This window comes from Dendropsophus ebraccatus, chromosome 2, assembly GCF_027789765.1.
Source record: "Dendropsophus ebraccatus isolate aDenEbr1 chromosome 2, aDenEbr1.pat, whole genome shotgun sequence".
Classification (NCBI taxonomy): Eukaryota; Metazoa; Chordata; class Amphibia; order Anura; family Hylidae; genus Dendropsophus; species Dendropsophus ebraccatus.
The window spans coordinates 75,437,473-75,455,839 of NC_091455.1; the positions used below are offsets into that span (position 1 = coordinate 75,437,473).

The 18,367-nt window shown below is 49.8% G+C and overlaps 1 protein-coding gene across 4 annotated transcripts in view; it reads left to right on the forward strand.

The window, feature by feature from the left end:
• LDLRAD4 (low density lipoprotein receptor class A domain containing 4) overlaps nt 1-18,367 on the forward strand; it is a 237,530-nt gene that overhangs the window by 207,129 nt on the left and 12,034 nt on the right. For 3 of the 4 annotated variants that reach the window (XM_069957816.1, XM_069957819.1, XM_069957818.1), the window contains one exon: nt 11,387-11,541. In XM_069957816.1, the coding sequence (XP_069813917.1) occupies nt 11,387-11,541 (155 nt within the window). Of the gene's footprint in view, nt 1-1,484; nt 2,165-11,386; nt 11,542-18,367 lie in introns of those variants that run through there. The other variant, XM_069957817.1, reaches the window with a different exon arrangement.

Below are 18,367 nucleotides of genomic sequence, written 5' to 3' on the forward strand. Positions count from 1 at the left end.
TCATGTCACTTCTTTGGCCCCGTTCACACTGAGCAAGAACTTCAGAATTCTGCTTTGAGTGAAGGAGAAGGCGCGCGCTCCTCCGATCAAGCAAATGACATGTCATTTCTCTAAACGGAGAGCGGCGGCAGCCGATGCGTGCGTGCCCTCTCCTTCACTCACGGTGAGACACTGAACACGGAATTCTGACGTTCTTGCTCATTATGAACGGGGCCTTTGAGTGGAGAGCAGCGGCAGCAAAGGAGTCCTCATTCACTCACAGCAGGACACTGTGCGCGGCGGAATTCGGTTGTGTTTGCTCAGTGTGAACGTGGCCTTTGGGCAGATTCTGCTGCAGGAATCCTATAGAAGTCAATGGGGGCGTAAATTCTGCTTTATTCTGCTTGAATTCCGCTCCTATTCTGCCAGAGCTGTATAGGGGTGGGTTCAGACTATGGAATTCTCGCGGATAAATTCCACCGAATTCCGTCGCTAGAACGCGCTCACGGCCACTCGCCTTTCCGATGGCTCCATAGACAGCATTCTATGGGCCAGCTGATTCCGCTATCCGCTGAAAGAATTGACGTGTCAATTCTTTTGGCGGAATACGGAATCCGCCCGTGCATAGAATGGTGTCTATGGCATGGGCGGAGAGGCGCGCGGCCGTGAACACGTTCTAGCGACGGAATTCGGTTGAATTTATCCGCGAGAATTTCATAGTCTGAACCCCACCCTAGGTGAGGAATTTCAAGCAGAAAACTTTCCTCTACAATTCCTCCAGAATTCCTCAGTGTGAACCTACCCACGCTGTGGGAAAGAGAACCTCAGCCATATGCACAGTCTGAACACTATAGACCCAATTGTATCCCCCAGATTCATGCTGTGGGTTCCAGTGGAAAGGAAACCTCCAAATGCAGATAAGCACAATGCCGACAGCACAGAATGAGCGAGACCAATACATCAGGGCCCCAAATAGTTAATTTTTAAACTTTTTATTCAAACGTACATGTAGGTAGATGAGGTTTTATATGTGTACATCAGAAAGAACTGAGAAATGACAGTAACAAGCCATACTTGCATGGGGGCTAGATGGGGAGAAGCCTGCAGCAGGTAGGCAGTGTTGTTGTATTGGATTCTGAATGAGCAATGGCTGTGTGGGGGGTCCTGTACAGGGGTCTGGGGGGGGGGGGGAGAGATGTAACATGTAGCTTCTGGGCCCAAATCTGTGCTGTCTGCCAGATGCCATTTATAATAATGGGGCAGACGTTCCTTAGGTTCCCTCAGGTGCCAGGGCTCCACATCTATATGGCATAACATATAGGGCCCCTCAGGTACCCGGGCCCCAAGCCTGCTCTGTACTGGTTGTAATACTGGTTATGGGGCTTAGTGGCGCCAGTATGCTGGCCTATGGCTGTCACACTGACAGGGTCCTGCTGACATATGGGTGCTGTCAGTGAGGAGAGAACCATGAGTGACCATCTGACCCCCTCCATGTCCCGGGCAGTCATACAGGGTGAGGACCGGCACACAGCGCGTAGGTCTCTGCTCCCTGCAGCCCAGTCACGCCGGGAGGGCAGGCTCCCTGTGAGTGTGAGAGAATATAGTAATACGGCCATTATTAGGGGAGTCCGGGCCGCGCCCTGAGGGGTTAACGCGCCGGCTGAGTGTGTAAGCACCTGAGGTAACTTTCCGTCCGTGCGGAAGGTCGGTAGAAGCGCTGGTGCCGGTCCAGCTGCGCACGGAGCATGTGTGGGGCTGTGCCAGCAGCCGGAGACTGGGCAGGGAGGAGGGCGCGGGGGGCGGCACTCAGCATCACACTGGCTTCTCTAAAGTAACGAGGAAAGTGCGGGGCTGAGGAATGACGCACGGGACCGTGCCCCGGAGCGGAGATACGGAAGGACTAGAGGCCCCGGCACACACACAGCCCCTCTGCTCCAGGACGGAGACAGCACTTCCTCTCCGCGGCTGAACAGCTGATGCGCCCGCCGGAGGATATGAGGCCGCCCGCACTCTCTCCTTCCTGCCGCCGCTGCTAGTCACTGCGGGCATCCGGGCTCCCTGACGTGCGGGCACCGGGAGGCGCTGCTGGGATGCTGCCAGTCTGCCCGGCGCCTGAGTATGTCCAGTGACCACCTCAACTCCACACTGCAAGATGCTGCATTCAAAGACCTCTTCCTGGTGAAAGGTACAGACACCCCGGGGACAGGGAGACGGCCACCCCCGGGGACAGGGGGACAGGGAGACGGCCACCCCCGGGGACAGGGAGACAGCCACCCCCCGGGGACAGGGAGACAGCCACCCCCGGGGAACAGGGAGACAGCCACCCCCGGGGAACAGGGAGACGGCCACCCCCGGGGACAGGGAGACAGCCACCCCCGGGGAACAGGGAGACGGCCACCCCCGGGGACAGGGAGACAGCCACCCCCGGGGAACAGGGAGACAGCCACCCCCGGGGAACAGGGAGACAGCCACCCCCGGGGAACAGGGAGACAGCCACCCCCGGGGAACAGGGAGACAGGGAGACAGCCACCCCCGGGGAACAGGGAGACAGGGAGACGGCCACCCCCGGGGAACAGGGAGACAGGGAGACGGCCACCCCCGGGGACAGGGAGACAGGGAGACGGCCACCCCCGGGGACAGGGAGACAGGGAGACAGCCACCCCCGGGGACAGGGAGACAGCCACCCCCGGAGACAGGGAGACAGCCACCCCCGGAGGGACAGGGAGACAGGGAGACAGCCACCCCCGGGGACAGGGAGACAGCCACCCCCGGAGGGACAGGGAGACAGGGAGACGGCCACCCCCGGGGACAGGGAGACAGGGAGACGGCCACCCCCGGGGACAGGGAGACAGGGAGACAGCCACCCCCGGGGACAGGGGGACAGGGAGACAGCCACCCCCGGGGACAGGGAGACAGCCACCCCCGGGGACAGGGAGACAGGGAGACAGCCACCCCCGGGGACAGGGAGACAGCCACCCCCGGGGACAGGGAGACAGCCACCCCCGGGGACAGGGAGACAGGGAGACAGCCACCCCCGGGGACAGGGAGACAGCCACCCCCGGGGACAGGGAGACAGGGAGACAGCCACCCCCGGGGACAGGGAGACAGGGAGACAGCCACCCCCGGGGACAGGGGGACAGGGAGACAGCCACCCCCGGGGACAGGGAGACAGCCACCCCCGGGGACAGGGAGACAGCCACCCCCGGGGACAGGGAGACAGCCACCCCCGGGGACAGGGGGACAGCCACCCCCGGGGAACAGGGAGACAGCCACCCCCGGGGAACAGGGAGACAGCCACCCCCGGGGAACAGGGAGACAGCCACCCCCGGGGAACAGGGAGACAGCCACCCCCGGGGAACAGGGAGACAGCCACCCCCGGGGGACAGGGAGACAGCCACCCCCGGGGACAGGGAGACAGGGAGACAGCCACCCCCGGGGACAGGGAGACAGGGAGACAGCCACCCCCGGGGACAGGGAGACAGCCACCCCCGGGGACAGGGGGACAGGGAGACAGCCACCCCCGGGGACAGGGAGACAGCCACCCCCGGGGACAGGGAGACAGGGAGACAGCCACCCCCGGGGACAGGGAGACAGGGAGACAGCCACCCCCGGGGACAGGGGGACAGGGAGACAGCCACCCCCGGGGACAGGGAGACAGGGAGACAGCCACCCCCGGGGACAGGGAGACAGCCACCCCCGGAGACAGGGAGACAGCCACCCCCGGAGGGACAGGGAGACAGGGAGACAGCCACCCCCGGGGACAGGGAGACAGCCACCCCCGGAGGGACAGGGAGACAGGGAGACAGCCACCCCCGGGGACAGGGGGACAGGGAGACAGCCACCCCCGGGGACAGGGAGACAGGGAGACAGCCACCCCCGGGGACAGGGAGACAGCCACCCCCGGAGACAGGGAGACAGCCACCCCCGGAGGGACAGGGAGACAGGGAGACAGCCACCCCCGGGGACAGGGAGACAGCCACCCCCGGAGACAGGGAGACAGCCACCCCCGGAGGGACAGGGAGACAGGGAGACAGCCACCCCCGGGGACAGGGAGACAGCCACCCCCGGGGACAGGGAGACAGCCACCCCCGGGGACAGGGAGACAGCCACCCCCGGGGAACAGGGAGACAGCCACCCCCGGGGAACAGGGAGACAGCCACCCCCGGGGAACAGGGAGACAGCCACCCCCGGGGAACAGGGAGACAGCCACCCCCGGGGAACAGGGAGACAGCCACCCCCGGGGAACAGGGAGACAGCCACCCCCGGGGGACAGGGAGACAGCCACCCCCGGGGGACAGGGGGACAGCCACCCCCGGGGACAGGGAGACAGCCACCCCCGGGGACAGGGGGAAAGCCACCCCCGGGGACAGGGGGACATCCACCCCCGGGACACCTCCACATGCCCAGCTAGATGAGGACCTGGGGGCAGGAGGCTGGGGTGTAGTGTTACCAGGGCTCCCAGTAAGCTGGACAGGGAAGTTCTTATCCACTCCTAAAGTTTCTCTCCAGGTAGAGAATAAATAGGGACATAGCTGGACTAGGCCCAATAGTCAGGGGTGGGGTTACTGCATCGTGACATATAGAGATGGCAAATTGTATTTTGAAAAATGTTGAATATTTGTGGCAAATCAAGTGTGTGTGGTATTCTGTATACAATGCCAGGCATGCTTTAGTGAGCCCTAGCCTCTATAGGCTGTGGGCCTGTTTCCTCCATCAGACACCCCTAGCCTCTATTGGCTATGGGCCTGTTTTCTCCCATCTATAGACTTCTAGCTTCTAAGGGGTTCAGTTTAATTCCCCCTTTAGAGACCCCCAGCCCATCAGGGCTGTGGACTGTTTCCTCCATCAGGGCTGTGGACTGTTTCCCTGTTTCCTCCATCAGGGCTTTAGCCTATTCATTGTTTCCTCCATCTATAGACTGTCAGCTTCTTAGGACTGCCTCCTTGCTTCTCAATCAGAGACTTCCTTGCTTCTTAGGGCTACAGTCTGTTTCCTCCATCAGAGACCCCCTAGCCTCTTAAAGCTGTGGCCTGTTTCCTACATCTATAGACCTGTAGGTCCTAAGGGGTTCAGTTTATTTCCTTCATCAGAGACCCCCAGCCCATCAGGACTGCCTCCTTACTTCTCCATCAGAGACACCCTTGCCTCTTAGGGCTACTGTCTGTTTCCTCCATCAGAGACCCCCTTGCCTTAGGGCTGCAGTCTGTTTTTTCCATCTATAGACCTCTAGCTTCTCAGTACTGCGCTCTGTTCTTCCGTCTATAGACCTCTAGCTTCTCAGTACTGCGCTCTGTTCTTCCATCTATAGACCTCTAGCTTCTCAGTACTGCGCTCTGTTCTTCCGTCTATAGACCTCTAGCTTCTCAGTACTGCGCTCTGTTCTTCCATCTATAGACCTCTAGCTTCTTAGTACTGCGCTCTGTTCTTCCGTCTATAGACCTCTAGCTTCTCAGTACTGCGCTCTGTTCTTCCATCTATAGACCTCTAGCTTCTCAGTACTGCGCTCTGTTCTTCCATCTATAGACCTCTAGCTTCTCAGTACTGCGCTCTGTTCTTCCGTCTATAGACCTCTAGCTTCTCAGTACTGCGCTCTGTTCTTCCGTCTATAGACTTCTAGCTTCTCAGTACTGCGCTCTGTTCTTCCATCTATAGACCTCTAGCTTCTCAGTACTGCGCTCTGTTCTTCCATCTAGCTTCTCAGTACTGCGCTCTGTTCTTCCATCTAGCTTCTCAGTACTGCGCTCTGTTCTTCCATCTATAGACTTCTAGCTTCTCAGTACTGCGCTCTGTTTTTCCATCTATAGACCTCTAGCTTCTTAGTACTGCGCTCTGTTCTTCCGTCTATAGACCTCTAGCTTCTCAGTACTGCGCTCTGTTCTTCCGTCTATAGACCTCTAGCTTCTCAGTACTGCGCTCTGTTCTTCCATCTATAGACCTCTAGCTTCTCAGTACTGCGCTCTGTTCTTCCATCTATAGACCTCTAGCTTTTTAGTACTGCGCTCTGTTCTTCCGTCTATAGACTTCTAGCTTCTCAGTACTGCGCTCTGTTCTTCCATCTATAGACCTCTAGCTTCTCAGTACTGCGCTCTGTTCTTCCGTCTATAGACTTCTAGCTTCTCAGTACTGCGCTCTGTTCTTCCATCTATAGACCTCTAGCTTCTCAGTACTGCGCTCTGTTCTTCCATCTATAGACCTCTAGCTCCTCAGGGCTGCAGTTTATGTCCTTCATCAGAGCCCCCCAGCTTCTCAGGGCTTCAGTCTGTTCCCTGTAATCACTGGTCCTGGCAGCAGTGTGTTTCCTCCCTCTATAGCCCAACCCCCCCCCCCCCCCCCCATACATTTGCTTTCACAGGCAGCGGTCTGCTTCCTTCATGTACGGGGGAATAGTTAGACTTGCAGATTTATGGTAAGTGTGCTATTTCTGGAGGTTCATCTAGAATAATAGAATAGTTTTGCCCCCGCACAGAGCCATGGTTTTCTCCAGAAGTTGCTATGTGGTGGAAGGCTTGTGTGAGCAGAGTTTGTGCTTGGCTGAAGTTGCTGAAGCGAAGTTGTGAACTTACATTGGACTGTCTGTATGAATATGCGGACATGTTGCAGCCCTAAAGAGTTAATGAGCAGAGCAGCTCCATGTGTAGCATAGTCAGTGCTGTGCTGGAGGGGTCTGCTAGCTCTATGTCCAGTCACACAGGGCAGAGCGGAGCAGTGTGCAGGGTGTAGTAGTGTCTGGATTCGGATGGAGCATGTGACATCATCACACAAGAACTTTGGGCTGGTTGTTATGTATTTCTCATTCAAGTTCATGGTTTGGGTGAGGTTTAGGCGGAAACTTACCACAGACTTTCCAGACTTGAGACTGCTGGAACGCTTTGATGTTCTGTTGGTAATTCAGAGAACGGATGTGCCTCCCTCTTCTGAGAATCCTCCCCCGAGTCTTGGTAAATTTAGAAGAAGTGGCAGCTTCTGGCACCATGTACATGTGCCACCTCGTCCCTGTGAACTCTTCCTCCTAGGAAACACTGAGTGCACTGTACTCTGTGCATCTGCCCAGATGTGCTCTGGGACTGGATTGTGCTTGTTTAGACCAAGGTGGTGACGGCCGCTGTCATTGCCATGCTGCATTCTCTATCCCTCACTGTGACAAAGCAGCCATGAAATACACTCTTTCTGGTGACTACAACACACTAGTCTTCCATGTACCTTCATCAGATGATACATTTGTGACAGCATGTAATCCTGCTAATCTGGCATGTGATGAGAATATAATCCCATTTGGGGGGTGGCATGGAGTTAGGGGCAGCAGGTGGTGGGTGGACATAAGAAGAATGTTGGTGAGTTGTCACAGTATATCATTGGTAATCTATGTAGGTTTCCTATCCCTGCTCTATAGAATAGCACCATGGTGGATGTGATGTAGGCCATGTGTGTATTACTAAGGGCTGGACTGACTGGCATTAACCAGGACATTTGGTACTTAAAAATTGGCAACTACAGGTCATGGTATTTGTCAACTCCTGATGGTTTCTCTAAGTTTTATCCTGATGTCCCCACCTAGCTGTGGATTGCCCACACGTGTAGAAGCTTAGGCCAGGCTGACACCTAGCTCAGGGAATGCGCTGGGTTACATTTTATTGCATCAAAACATGGAGTTCCCAAACTGCTATAGAATTCAGCACATCATTTAGTTACATATATTAGCTGACCTATAGCCTGGAAATCTACTACTTTGCCTCCATAATGTTTCATTACATTGTGCAACTTGGATTTTGTTGGTCTCTTTTTTTAAAGGGGAAATCCACCAAAGTGGGAAGATATGATACATAACGGAGACATGTCAGAAGATGACCTCAGTGGAGTCTATGAGTTTGTATCATGCTCTGTTTCCTAGATTATAGAGTGACTAGACCCATTGATTTCTATCACTGGAAAGTTCTTACACAACATTCTTAGCAAAAGCCTATTCAGATCAGCAGAGCTTTGCTTACATTGTTGTGTTGTAGATTGGCAGTGACTGTATAGAGAGACCCTTTGTTCTGGAACTCACTGGTGGTCGAAGGGGGTGACCTCCCTCAAGATGACCTGACTTATTTGGTTATCTGCTTTTGGTGTATGAAGTCCTCTCTGTATACCACTGGGGCAAAAAGTGATCCCACACTGGGCCTGCTTTGCCTGGTCTACTGTATATCCAGCTTTAAGATCCCTACAGACAAAATATTAATTGACTTACATTACACTTTTACAGCTCTGTCCAATTTGTATGGCATCACATTATATACTGCAGTGCTTAGTGCTTTAAGGTTGGTCTGGCCTCTACTTGTATGACTGTATTCTTTCTATAGCAGGCATTTTATGAATCTCTGACTTAAGGAGAAAGTGGTCTGCTAAGAGGGTGATCAGTTGTTTGCCCACTGCAGAGGGTGATCAGTTGTTTGCCCATTGCAGAGGGTGATCAGTTGTTTGCCCGCTTCAGAGGGTGATCAGTTGTTTGCCCGCTTCAGAGGGTGATCAGTTGTTTGCCCGCTGCTGAGGGTGATCAGTTTGCCCGCTGCTGAGGGTGATCAGTTGTTTGCCCGCTTCAGAGGGTGATCAGTTGTTTGCCCGCTTCAGAGGGTGATCAGTTGTTTGCCCGCTGCTGAGGGTGATCAGTTGTTTGCCTGCTTCAGAGGATGATCAGTTGTTTGCCCGCTGCAGAGGGTGATCAGTTGTTTGCCTGCTTCAGAGGGGGATCAGTTGTTTGTCTGCTTCAGAGGGGGATCAGTTGTTTGCCCGCTGCAGAGGGGGATCAGTTGTTTGCCTGCTGCAGAGGGGGATCAGTTGTTTGCCTGCTGCAGAGGGGGATCAGTTGTTTGCCCGCTGCAGAGGGGGATCAGTTGTTTGCCCGCTGCAGAGGGGGATCAGTTGTTTGCCCGCTGCAGAGGGGGATCAGTTGTTTGCCCGCTGCAGAGGGGGATCAGTTGTTTGCCCGCTGCAGAGGGGGATCAGTTTCAGGTGGATGCAGATGGAGTTGAGCAAACCATGTGTTGGAACAGTGTTAGCAGTGCACATTGACATAGACCTTTGTTATCCGTACTTTCAAGTAAGGATTTAGTGGTAGCTTTCTGTGACCTTACACAGATTCAGCTCTGGAATGAAAGAAGGAAATTAAAACTGTAACCTTTATTATTCCCCCAGTATGAACCAACACCAATATTATCACTTTTATGGCACTGCTAGAAATGCAGGTCTCAGTTTTTTATGGTCAGCAGTAAATATGCATTAAATAAAAATAATGGAGCTTCTTTCCTTAGATGTCAGCATTGTGACATAGCTTTGTTTTTCCTTCTGGAAATGTATTCATTCATTGACAACTGGGTGTTGCCATGCTAATATATGCAACCTCTACAATAGCAATTAAGTCTTCTACTATCCCACAAGGATGAACATTAATAGTTTTCTTATTTTCTATCACTGGTAGTATTGAAGTTGCTTGATCTCAAAACTAAAGGCCCTTTTACATGGGTTGATTATCAGCCAGGAGCATTACTAGAAATAATCGGCGTGTAAAAGTGACTGAGCTGAGGAGCCGGAAAACACCCAATCCTCGGCTGATTGCAGCCCGTATTAGGCGGCCCGGCATATTGATGTCTATGCTGTACTTACTTTTAAGTGTACTTTAAAATCGCTATGTAGAAAATAATAAAGATTATACTTACCTGTCCATGTTCCATTGATGTCCCCCTGCCTGTTCCCTGCTGACTGCAGCTGCACTTCTGAACCAGTTTCTGCAGTGACAGGTGCAGCGCAGCCTTGTCTTGTCTCAGTCAGTGATCGGCTGAGCGGCTTGTCACTGCAGAGACTGGGTCAGAAGTGTCAGTGAGGAACACCACTGGACAACACCAGGGGAGCGTGGACAGGTAAGTATAATGATTATTTTCTATATATCTTTATCAGTCAGGATTTTGATAGACAACGATCCTCTCCTCGGCTGATCGTTGTCTTTATTACATAGAGTGATATCTGCCCAAATGGTCTGATTAGGCAGATAATCACCCCCATGTAATAGAGTCCTAAGGGTCAGATGAAAGGGAAATAATAGCTTACAGATACTTGTGACCACTAGTTCCTGTGCGAGCCTTGTACTCAGTCAGTCATTTGTCCTCATGTAGTCTTAGTGACCTGTTTTGCTCTCTTGTTTGCTATCATTTCCTAATAGAGTCTGGCAGTATATTGTAGTATTTCTTCATACCAGCTCGCTTTCTAGTCAACGATTGTTCAGGGAAATATGTGTAAATCCAGACTGAGATTGCTGTGTATTAAGTGCAGTGCTTATTATAGCTTTAGAGGTTGTGTTTATAGTGTCACACAAGTTTGTTAGACTTTTCCACTCTTTATCTTCTGTTTAGATATGAGGGCAGTCAATGACAAAACTAGGCCAAAGGGAAGCCTATTAGAGATGTAGCAGGCTTGACCTTGTCCTGATATCACGTGCCACAAAAAACTTCTGTTATATGTAGCAAAATACCTTAAATTCTTGATGCTTGCTTCTTATGGTGCGTTTACACAGACAGATTTATCTGACAGATCTTTGAAGCCCAAACCAGGAACAGACTATAAACAGGGAACAGGTCATAAAGGAAAGACTGGGATCTATACTCTTTTCAAATCCATTCCTGGCTTTGGCTTCCAAAATCTGTCAGATAAATCTGTCTGTGTAAACGCAGCATTACAGTAGATTGTGGACTGACAATAGGCAAAAATGCTTTTATCCAATTTGATATGATCATGGTAGAGTCACCATGGCCAGGAAAGAGTGTTAGGGGTGCGTTCACACATACAGGATCTGCTGCAGATTTGATGCTGTGTACAGTCTTTTAGTTACATAGATATCTGCAGCATCAAATCAGCAGCTGATCCTGTACGCGTGAACGCATTTCAGGGTTACAAAGTGTGGCCGACTTCTACCATTTCTTCTTGCACATGCTGGTGGTACAGAGCTGTGCAGTGCATACTGGGACATGTAGTCAATGTCACTACCAATGAAATGGGGCATTGACTCTTTGTTTGATACTTAGCTACAATGGGTGGGGGATCCTAGTGTCTAGAATGTTTCTCTATTAGAAGCCTGTGAAGCTTTGGCTAGTTGACATCTGGTGGCATGCAATGGTAAGCACATAGCTAGCCTTGCAGGGAAGCTTTAAAGTGACTGTACCACCTGGCCCAGGCTGAAGTACTGGAGGCGGGCCGACCCACCCACAGTGGGATAAAACCCCAGCCCCTCCATGACATGACTCCATTAGAATCAATGGAGCCCTATCATAGAGGGTTTATGAAATACTAGTACACCAATGGTCAGGCATACACACGGTTAGGTAGCTGTATTCTATCTATGGTTATTTATTTGATTAACTTTTTGTATTGTGTCTTTCAGCTGAATTGGAGTTTGTGCAGATCATCATCATAATTGTGGTTATAACCGTGATGGTGGTTGTGATTGTCTGCCTTCTGAATCATTATAAACTCTCAACGTGGTCCTTCATTAACCGACAAAGCCAAAGCAGAAGACAGGAAGAAGTGCTTCAGCCGGTGAGTTCTGTCTAGTAATGTGCCACTGAATGCCTTACTATACACGTGAAATAACCCTGCCTCCCTGCATAATATTTCCTTTTTAATTTAAGGCTTTGTTCATTTTAGCATTGTGGCTTTAATTCATGACTGGGCCTTTATGGCTATGACCTATAGTGTGTCTAGTCAGGGTTGCAGCAATGGCAGAAAAAGTAGTGTGGACTGCACTATTCTTGCTGTCAAAAACAAGTAAACATACAAAAGGTCAGGTAGATCAGGCACATGCATGCACATAATACAACATGGGCAATATGCAGCTTGCCTGTCTTTCATTGTGGATCTTTGTATTAGTGTCCACCATTGGCCTATCCTGAGTTTTGCTGGACACTGAACAACTTCTGTGAAGTTTAAAGGGGTATTCTGGTATCAGAAAATTGTAGTGAAATAAGACTATAGACAACGCATCATTTACTATGTCACAGGAGGCTTAGCTGGATCTTGTCTCTGAGCTCTGCCACCACCCTCTGAGTAATGCCATCTTCTCTTTCATATACATGGATACATATATATCTTTTTGTGGCATTTAGGGAGAGTAAGGTCTGATTACAGAATGGTGCATTGTGCTTAATGATTCAGCAGGTGCTGCAACCTCACTGCAAAAGTCTGCAGTGAAATGAGATGTTCTGCAGCAGCTTTGGGCAGTTTCTGCAGCATGTAAAGGAGTATTTTTTTATTACATGGTGCCACTTTGCCACACTAAAGCATATTCATTCGGGTTTTCTGCAAGGAACACCCAAGGGGACCAAGAGGAGGTACACAATGACATGACAAAATAGGGCCAATATTAGGCAGGACCACTGCTCTATAGATAGTGTACCATTTACCAGAGATAAATAAGACTTGTCCCGCCCAATGCACCCTCAGGAATTGCAGTCACTCAATACCAAGCCATGTCTGTGAGCACGTAAAGGACTTGGACTTCCTGTGTTTGTTATTTTATTTAACAGAGAAAAGACCAAACATTAGCTTGGAGGGAGCATGGACCACTGTTTGACAGGAAGGGAGACACCTATTGGCCATATGTGTAGCATTGGTTTAAACTTAGAAAGCTAAATAAAATAAGTATATTGCAAAACTTCTTGCAGTCACAACCCCTGCTGATTTTCCACAACAGTGGCCCTTCCACCATAAACCATTGGGCATTCCCATGTCTCGTGTGCTATTGAATTCCATTGGGAACTTATTTTTTATTCAACAAATTCATATTTTATGGGATAAATGGCGCAGCATGACGTACTTTTCTGTCAAACAGATGGGTGCTATGACTTGTCCCTGACAAGTCCCATTGTAAGTCAGTGAGTAACGTTTGTGGCCAATAAAGGCTGATGTGACGAGAGAGTTTTTTTAGATTTTAAAATGGCCTTTGTGGAATCTTTATAGTATTAGGTAGAGAGTAATGATATCTCTAAGAAACATTTGGCTACTGACATGGAAGCTGCTTTTGTAGATGCTTCAGAACCTAAAAGATCAAGTGTGACCCTAGGTAAATTCTCTACCATTAAAGGGGATGTCCAGGATATTTATTATTGGTAAAAGTGGACAACATGTGCCTCCAATTCCCTGTTACATTTTGTGGCCTGTAGCAAAAGCTTTTTTCTAAATTACATTGCTTGTGTATCTAGTGGGAAATGGAGAAATTAATCTCTTAATTACTTATGTTAACCATTCCTACACATACTATATAAGTTATTACAGTTGTTTACTGTCCTTACTATATACTTTCTCATATTGGAAACCCTTCTAAATATTCAATAACTGATGTAGTGACTGACCTAATGAAGCTGGAGTATACAGCATGGAATAAGATTTACAATGTGATATTTTCTATGGGAGGCAGATGAGGTCATTTTTCAGAGAATCCCTTGGTGCAGTCCTCTTCTTACAGGCAGCCACATTGACATATACATCTGACAAAGGTGGAAGAAGTAAAGGAGCGCTCTAACAGTCTGTTTGTATTGGCTGGATAGATCATTTATTGTTTTCTTGTGAGTTTTACATGATGGCAGTGGAAGCAGTAAACTACAACTATTTCCATGACTGTGCACTTGTAGAGCTGCTTCTGGCATTGAGGTTCCACTTTGCTTTTTGTGATGGGAGGCATGTGTCATGTATGACCCAGACAGCTGGCTGAACATCGCGCCTCAGCTCTCTGGGCTTTATGAAAGGCATAGCTGTAGGAGGCAGTCAGCTCCTATTAGGACGGGCAGTAGACAGGATTTTGTGGCGCCCTAGGGGTGCCATTCTGGTGTAGTCCTTTGTACAGTGTGACTTCTACGTCTGTTTGTCGTCTTACCAGCCATTTCAGGACAAGAACTAATGTCTGGAAAATGTGTAAAAAAAACAAACAAAACAAAAAGGTTTTCTCCACATGATTAAATGGTAAACAATGACACATTTGTTTCACTTCTGTATTGAGATATATATAATATTTATTTATTATTAGAATTATTATTATTAATTGTTAAATTTAGTACCTCTGTGTGTTCTTGTTGTATTTTTAGGCCCTGTGCATTGAAGGTGCTCTTAAACTAATACTTCAAAGTGCAGGGGCACAACACTGCTCAATACATTGTAAAAGGATGGCGATGCATAAAAACAGTAATAATAAAGAGCCATTCCACCAAAGTGTCAAATTGGTTAACAGTGTGATTAGTTCTCTTAAACTAAAAGGAAATCTGTCACATTTGAGTTCAGCTACTAGTGATTGGCAGGCTTTACTCTATACGCTGAGCTGCGGTATGCCAGCCTTCCCTCTGTTAAGCGAGTTGCAGTATGCCAGCCTTCCCTCTATACGCTGAGCTGCAGTATGCTATCCTTCCCTCTATACGCTGAGCTGCAGTATGCCAGCCTTCCCTCTATACGCTGAGCTGCAGTATGCCAGCCTTCCCTCTATACGCTGAGCTGCAGTATGCTAGCCTTTCCTCTATACGCTGAGCTGCAGTATGGCCGCCTTCCCTCTATACGCTGAGCTGCAGTATGCTATCCTTCCCTCTATACGCTGAGCTGCAGTATGCTATCCTTCCCTCTATACGCTGAGCTGCAGTATGCCAGCCTTCCCTCTATACGCTGAGCTGCTGTATGCTATCCTTCCCTCTATACGCTGAGCTGCAGTATGCCAGCCTTCCCTCTATACGCTGAGCTGCAGTATGCCAGCCTTCCCTCTATACGCTGAGCTGCAGTATGGCAGCCTTCCCTCTATACGCTGAGCTGCTGTATGCCAGCCTTCCCTCTATACGCTGAGCTGCAGTATGGCCGCCTTCCCTCTATACGCTGAGCTGCAGTATGCTAGCCTTTCCTCTATACGCTGAGCTGCAGTATGCTATCCTTCCCTCTATACGCTGAGCTGCAGTATGGCAGCCTTCCCTCTATACGCTGAGCTGCTGTATGCTATCCTTCCCTCTATACGCTGAGCTGCAGTATGGCCGCCTTCCCTCTATACGCTGAGCTGCAGTATGCTAGCCTTTCCTCTATACGCTGAGCTGCAGTATGGCCGCCTTCCCTCTATACGCTGAGCTGCAGTATGCCAGCCTTCCCTCTATACGCTGAGCTGCAGTATAGCCGCCTTCCCTCTATACCCTGAGCTGCAGTATGGCCGCCTTCCCTCTATACCCTGAGCTGCAGTATGCTAGCCTTCCCTCTATACGCTGAGCGGCAGTATGGCAGCCTTCGCTCTATACGCTGAGCTGCAGTATGGCCGCCTTCCCTCTATACGCTGAGCTGCAGTATAGCCGCCTTCCCTCTATACCCTGAGCTGCAGTATGGCCGCCTTCCCTCTATACGCTGAGCTGCAGTATGGCCGCCTTCCCTCTATACGCTGAGCTGCAGTATGGCCGCCTTCCCTCTATACGCTGAGCTGCAGTATGCCAGCCTTCCCTCTATACGCTGAGCTGCAGTATGGCAGCCTTCCCTCTATACGCTGAGCTGCAGTATGCTAGCCTTCCCTCTATACGCTTAGCTGCAGTATGCTATCCTTCCCTCTATACGCTGAGCTGCAGTATGCTAGCCTTCCCTCTATACGCTGAGCTGCAGTATGCTAGCCTTCCCTCTATACGCTGAGCTGCAGTATGCCAGCCTTCCCTCTATACGCTGAGCTGCAGTAAGGCTGGGTTCCTATTTTATTACACTTAAGTTTGCTGTATACAAAACTATAGATAACTTAGCTATTGTAGGTTGCAGTCCATTTTTCTTTTTTACACGTCCGTTGGAAATTGTGCTGTGTGGCATAGATTGGAATCTGTTTTTAGCATTTATAAATGTATACCTTAAGGGAGCTATCCAGGATTATAAAAACATGGCTGCTTTAAAAAAAAACTAAATAACTGTACTTTATCTGTCCAAAGGTTGTATGTGGTATAACATTGTTGCCCTATTTACTTAAAGGGAAACTGTCAGCACTCAATTTGACCCGATGTGCTGATTTATAGCTGCTCGTTCTCCAGCGTGCATACGTTATCCTCCAAGGTCGTGTATGCACCACTGCTGTCAAGGGCTGCACACGTCCTGCATTCACAACCCATGCAGGCACTGTAGCCCAATGCTGCTGAAGCCAATTTTCTCAGGGCGCTAAGTGAGTATTCGCTGCTTTCCAGGCTGGATTGGCTGCACAAATTGTGAATGCAGAACACATGCATATGCTTCTGGATTAGGAAAAGTTGGGTTTAGTTAATTTTGAGGCTGGCTTCACATGTACCGGAATCACAGTGTACTTCTTAATGCAAGTTCTGCAGCGTAATCTACTGAGATTCCCGGTACTATTAATTTGTATGGGTGTAAATACTCACAGCGGATTTTTCATTCCGCTTCGGGTATGTAAACCCCGCCCCCCTTAACCCGCCAGGGCCTGGTGAATACTATACCCGTCCACGCTGCGGTTTACCTTTGTGGCTCCCTGATGTGCCGCTCAGCCAATCAGTGCACTCTCCCTCCCCACCCACTAATTGGCTGAGTGGGACGTCAGGCAGCCGGGAGCCACAGAAGCAGGCCGTAGCGCTGACAGGTATAGTATTCACTGGGTAATGGCGGATTAAGGGGGATGGGTTTACATACTCGCAGCAGAATAGCTGACAGTACCGGGAATCACAGCGGAACTCAGCGGAAATCGCAGTGTGAAATCTGCTGTGATTTGGGTACATGTGAAGCTACCCTAAGAGTAAAAGCATGACCTCTCCCAACTAAAAGCATGCAAAAGTAAAGTGCAGGTCAGTAATATGTTGTGTAACTGTAGAAACAGCTGTGTTGTATTAGAAGATTTGGTTACATTTATGTGAACACTTTGGTAATGTGTCTAGGCAGTGTAGACCTGTACAGACAATGGCAGGCGTATTGTGGTACAGCAGAGCTATTATTCATCAGCTCCCAAACAGGAGGGGTTGCCAAGTGGCTATCCTGGAATACACACCATCCCTGAGTTGGCACGTCCTATCCACTAATCTTTTTGAAAATATGACAACTACCTGCCTGTTGCTAGCAAACTCTGTGTGTAAATGGCCTGGAGAGCAATATTCCCCTGGCAACAGCTTATTAGCATTAGTCAGTAATGATGATGATGAAGGGAGATGCGTCGCATTGACCTCATGGAGTTTTCTTCTAACATGTTTAGAGACTAAACTTGCCTGTGATTCAGTGAACGCTGGTAGCTTGTTATGTTCTCCTTTTATAGTAGTGCGCTACAGCAGACTATATTATCATTTCATCTTTATAGCACTTACTGCAGGAATCTTGCCAAGTCTGCATTTTGTGCCACTAGATGTATGAAAGCCTTTGAATTATGATTTTTTTCTTTAAAATTTAAGAATTAACATTGCTGTTTTTGACACAAAACACATTCAATATTATTCCAGTATTCATATGTTTAAACAGTATTAAGTATATTTTGTCCTTTGATCCAAGTAATTGGGTGACAGTATTCTGTTACTTAAAGGGAACCAATTACCATAAGAACATCAACAGAAATTGCACTTGCAACTGCTGATGAGTGTAAGGCTTCATTCACTTCTGTGTTAGAGGCTTCATTCACTTCTGTGTTAGAGGCTTCATTCAGGGCCTCTGATCACCGTACCAGAGTGTGCAGTGAAATTTTCATTCCGCTGCCCATATGTAACCCAGCCCCTTAACCCCCACAGCAGCGGCCCGGAGCATACATCACCTGCTCCAGACTCCTGCTTGCTTTGGGGCCTCCCAGCATCTCCCTGCTGCAGCGCACTGATTGGCTGGCCGCCGGGAGATGCCAGAAGGCTCCGAAGCAAGCAGGAGTCTGGAGCAGGTGATGTATGCTCCAGGGCTGCCCCCGGCCAGGAGCATACATTACCTGCTCGGCGCCGCGGCTGTGTGTGAGGCTCCCAGCTCCAATCAGTCCCCATCAGCCAATCAGTACTGCCGTGCACTGATTGGCTGATGAGGAACGAGGGGAGCCGGAAGCCTCACACACAGCTGCGGCGCTGAGCAGGTAATGTGGGATGCGGGGGGTTAAAGGGGCCGAGTCACATACAGGCAGCGGAATGAAAATTCCGCTGCCTGTATGTGACCCATTCAGCTTCACACTATCAGTATCCACAGCGGATTTAGCTGCAAACTTGCAGTGCCCATCTACTAGTGTTAGGCAGCCACCTGCACTTCTAAAAGGATCCTTACATGGCAAACCATACATCACGGCAAATATGATCCAATTACAAAACCATATTTTGTAGCAACAAACTGCTGCCCTAGTGAATACACCAATCAGTGTGCCTCACTGCACCACCAGAGTTTTGGGAAAGCTCCTGGCCAAGTTACAATAAATGGATATTCC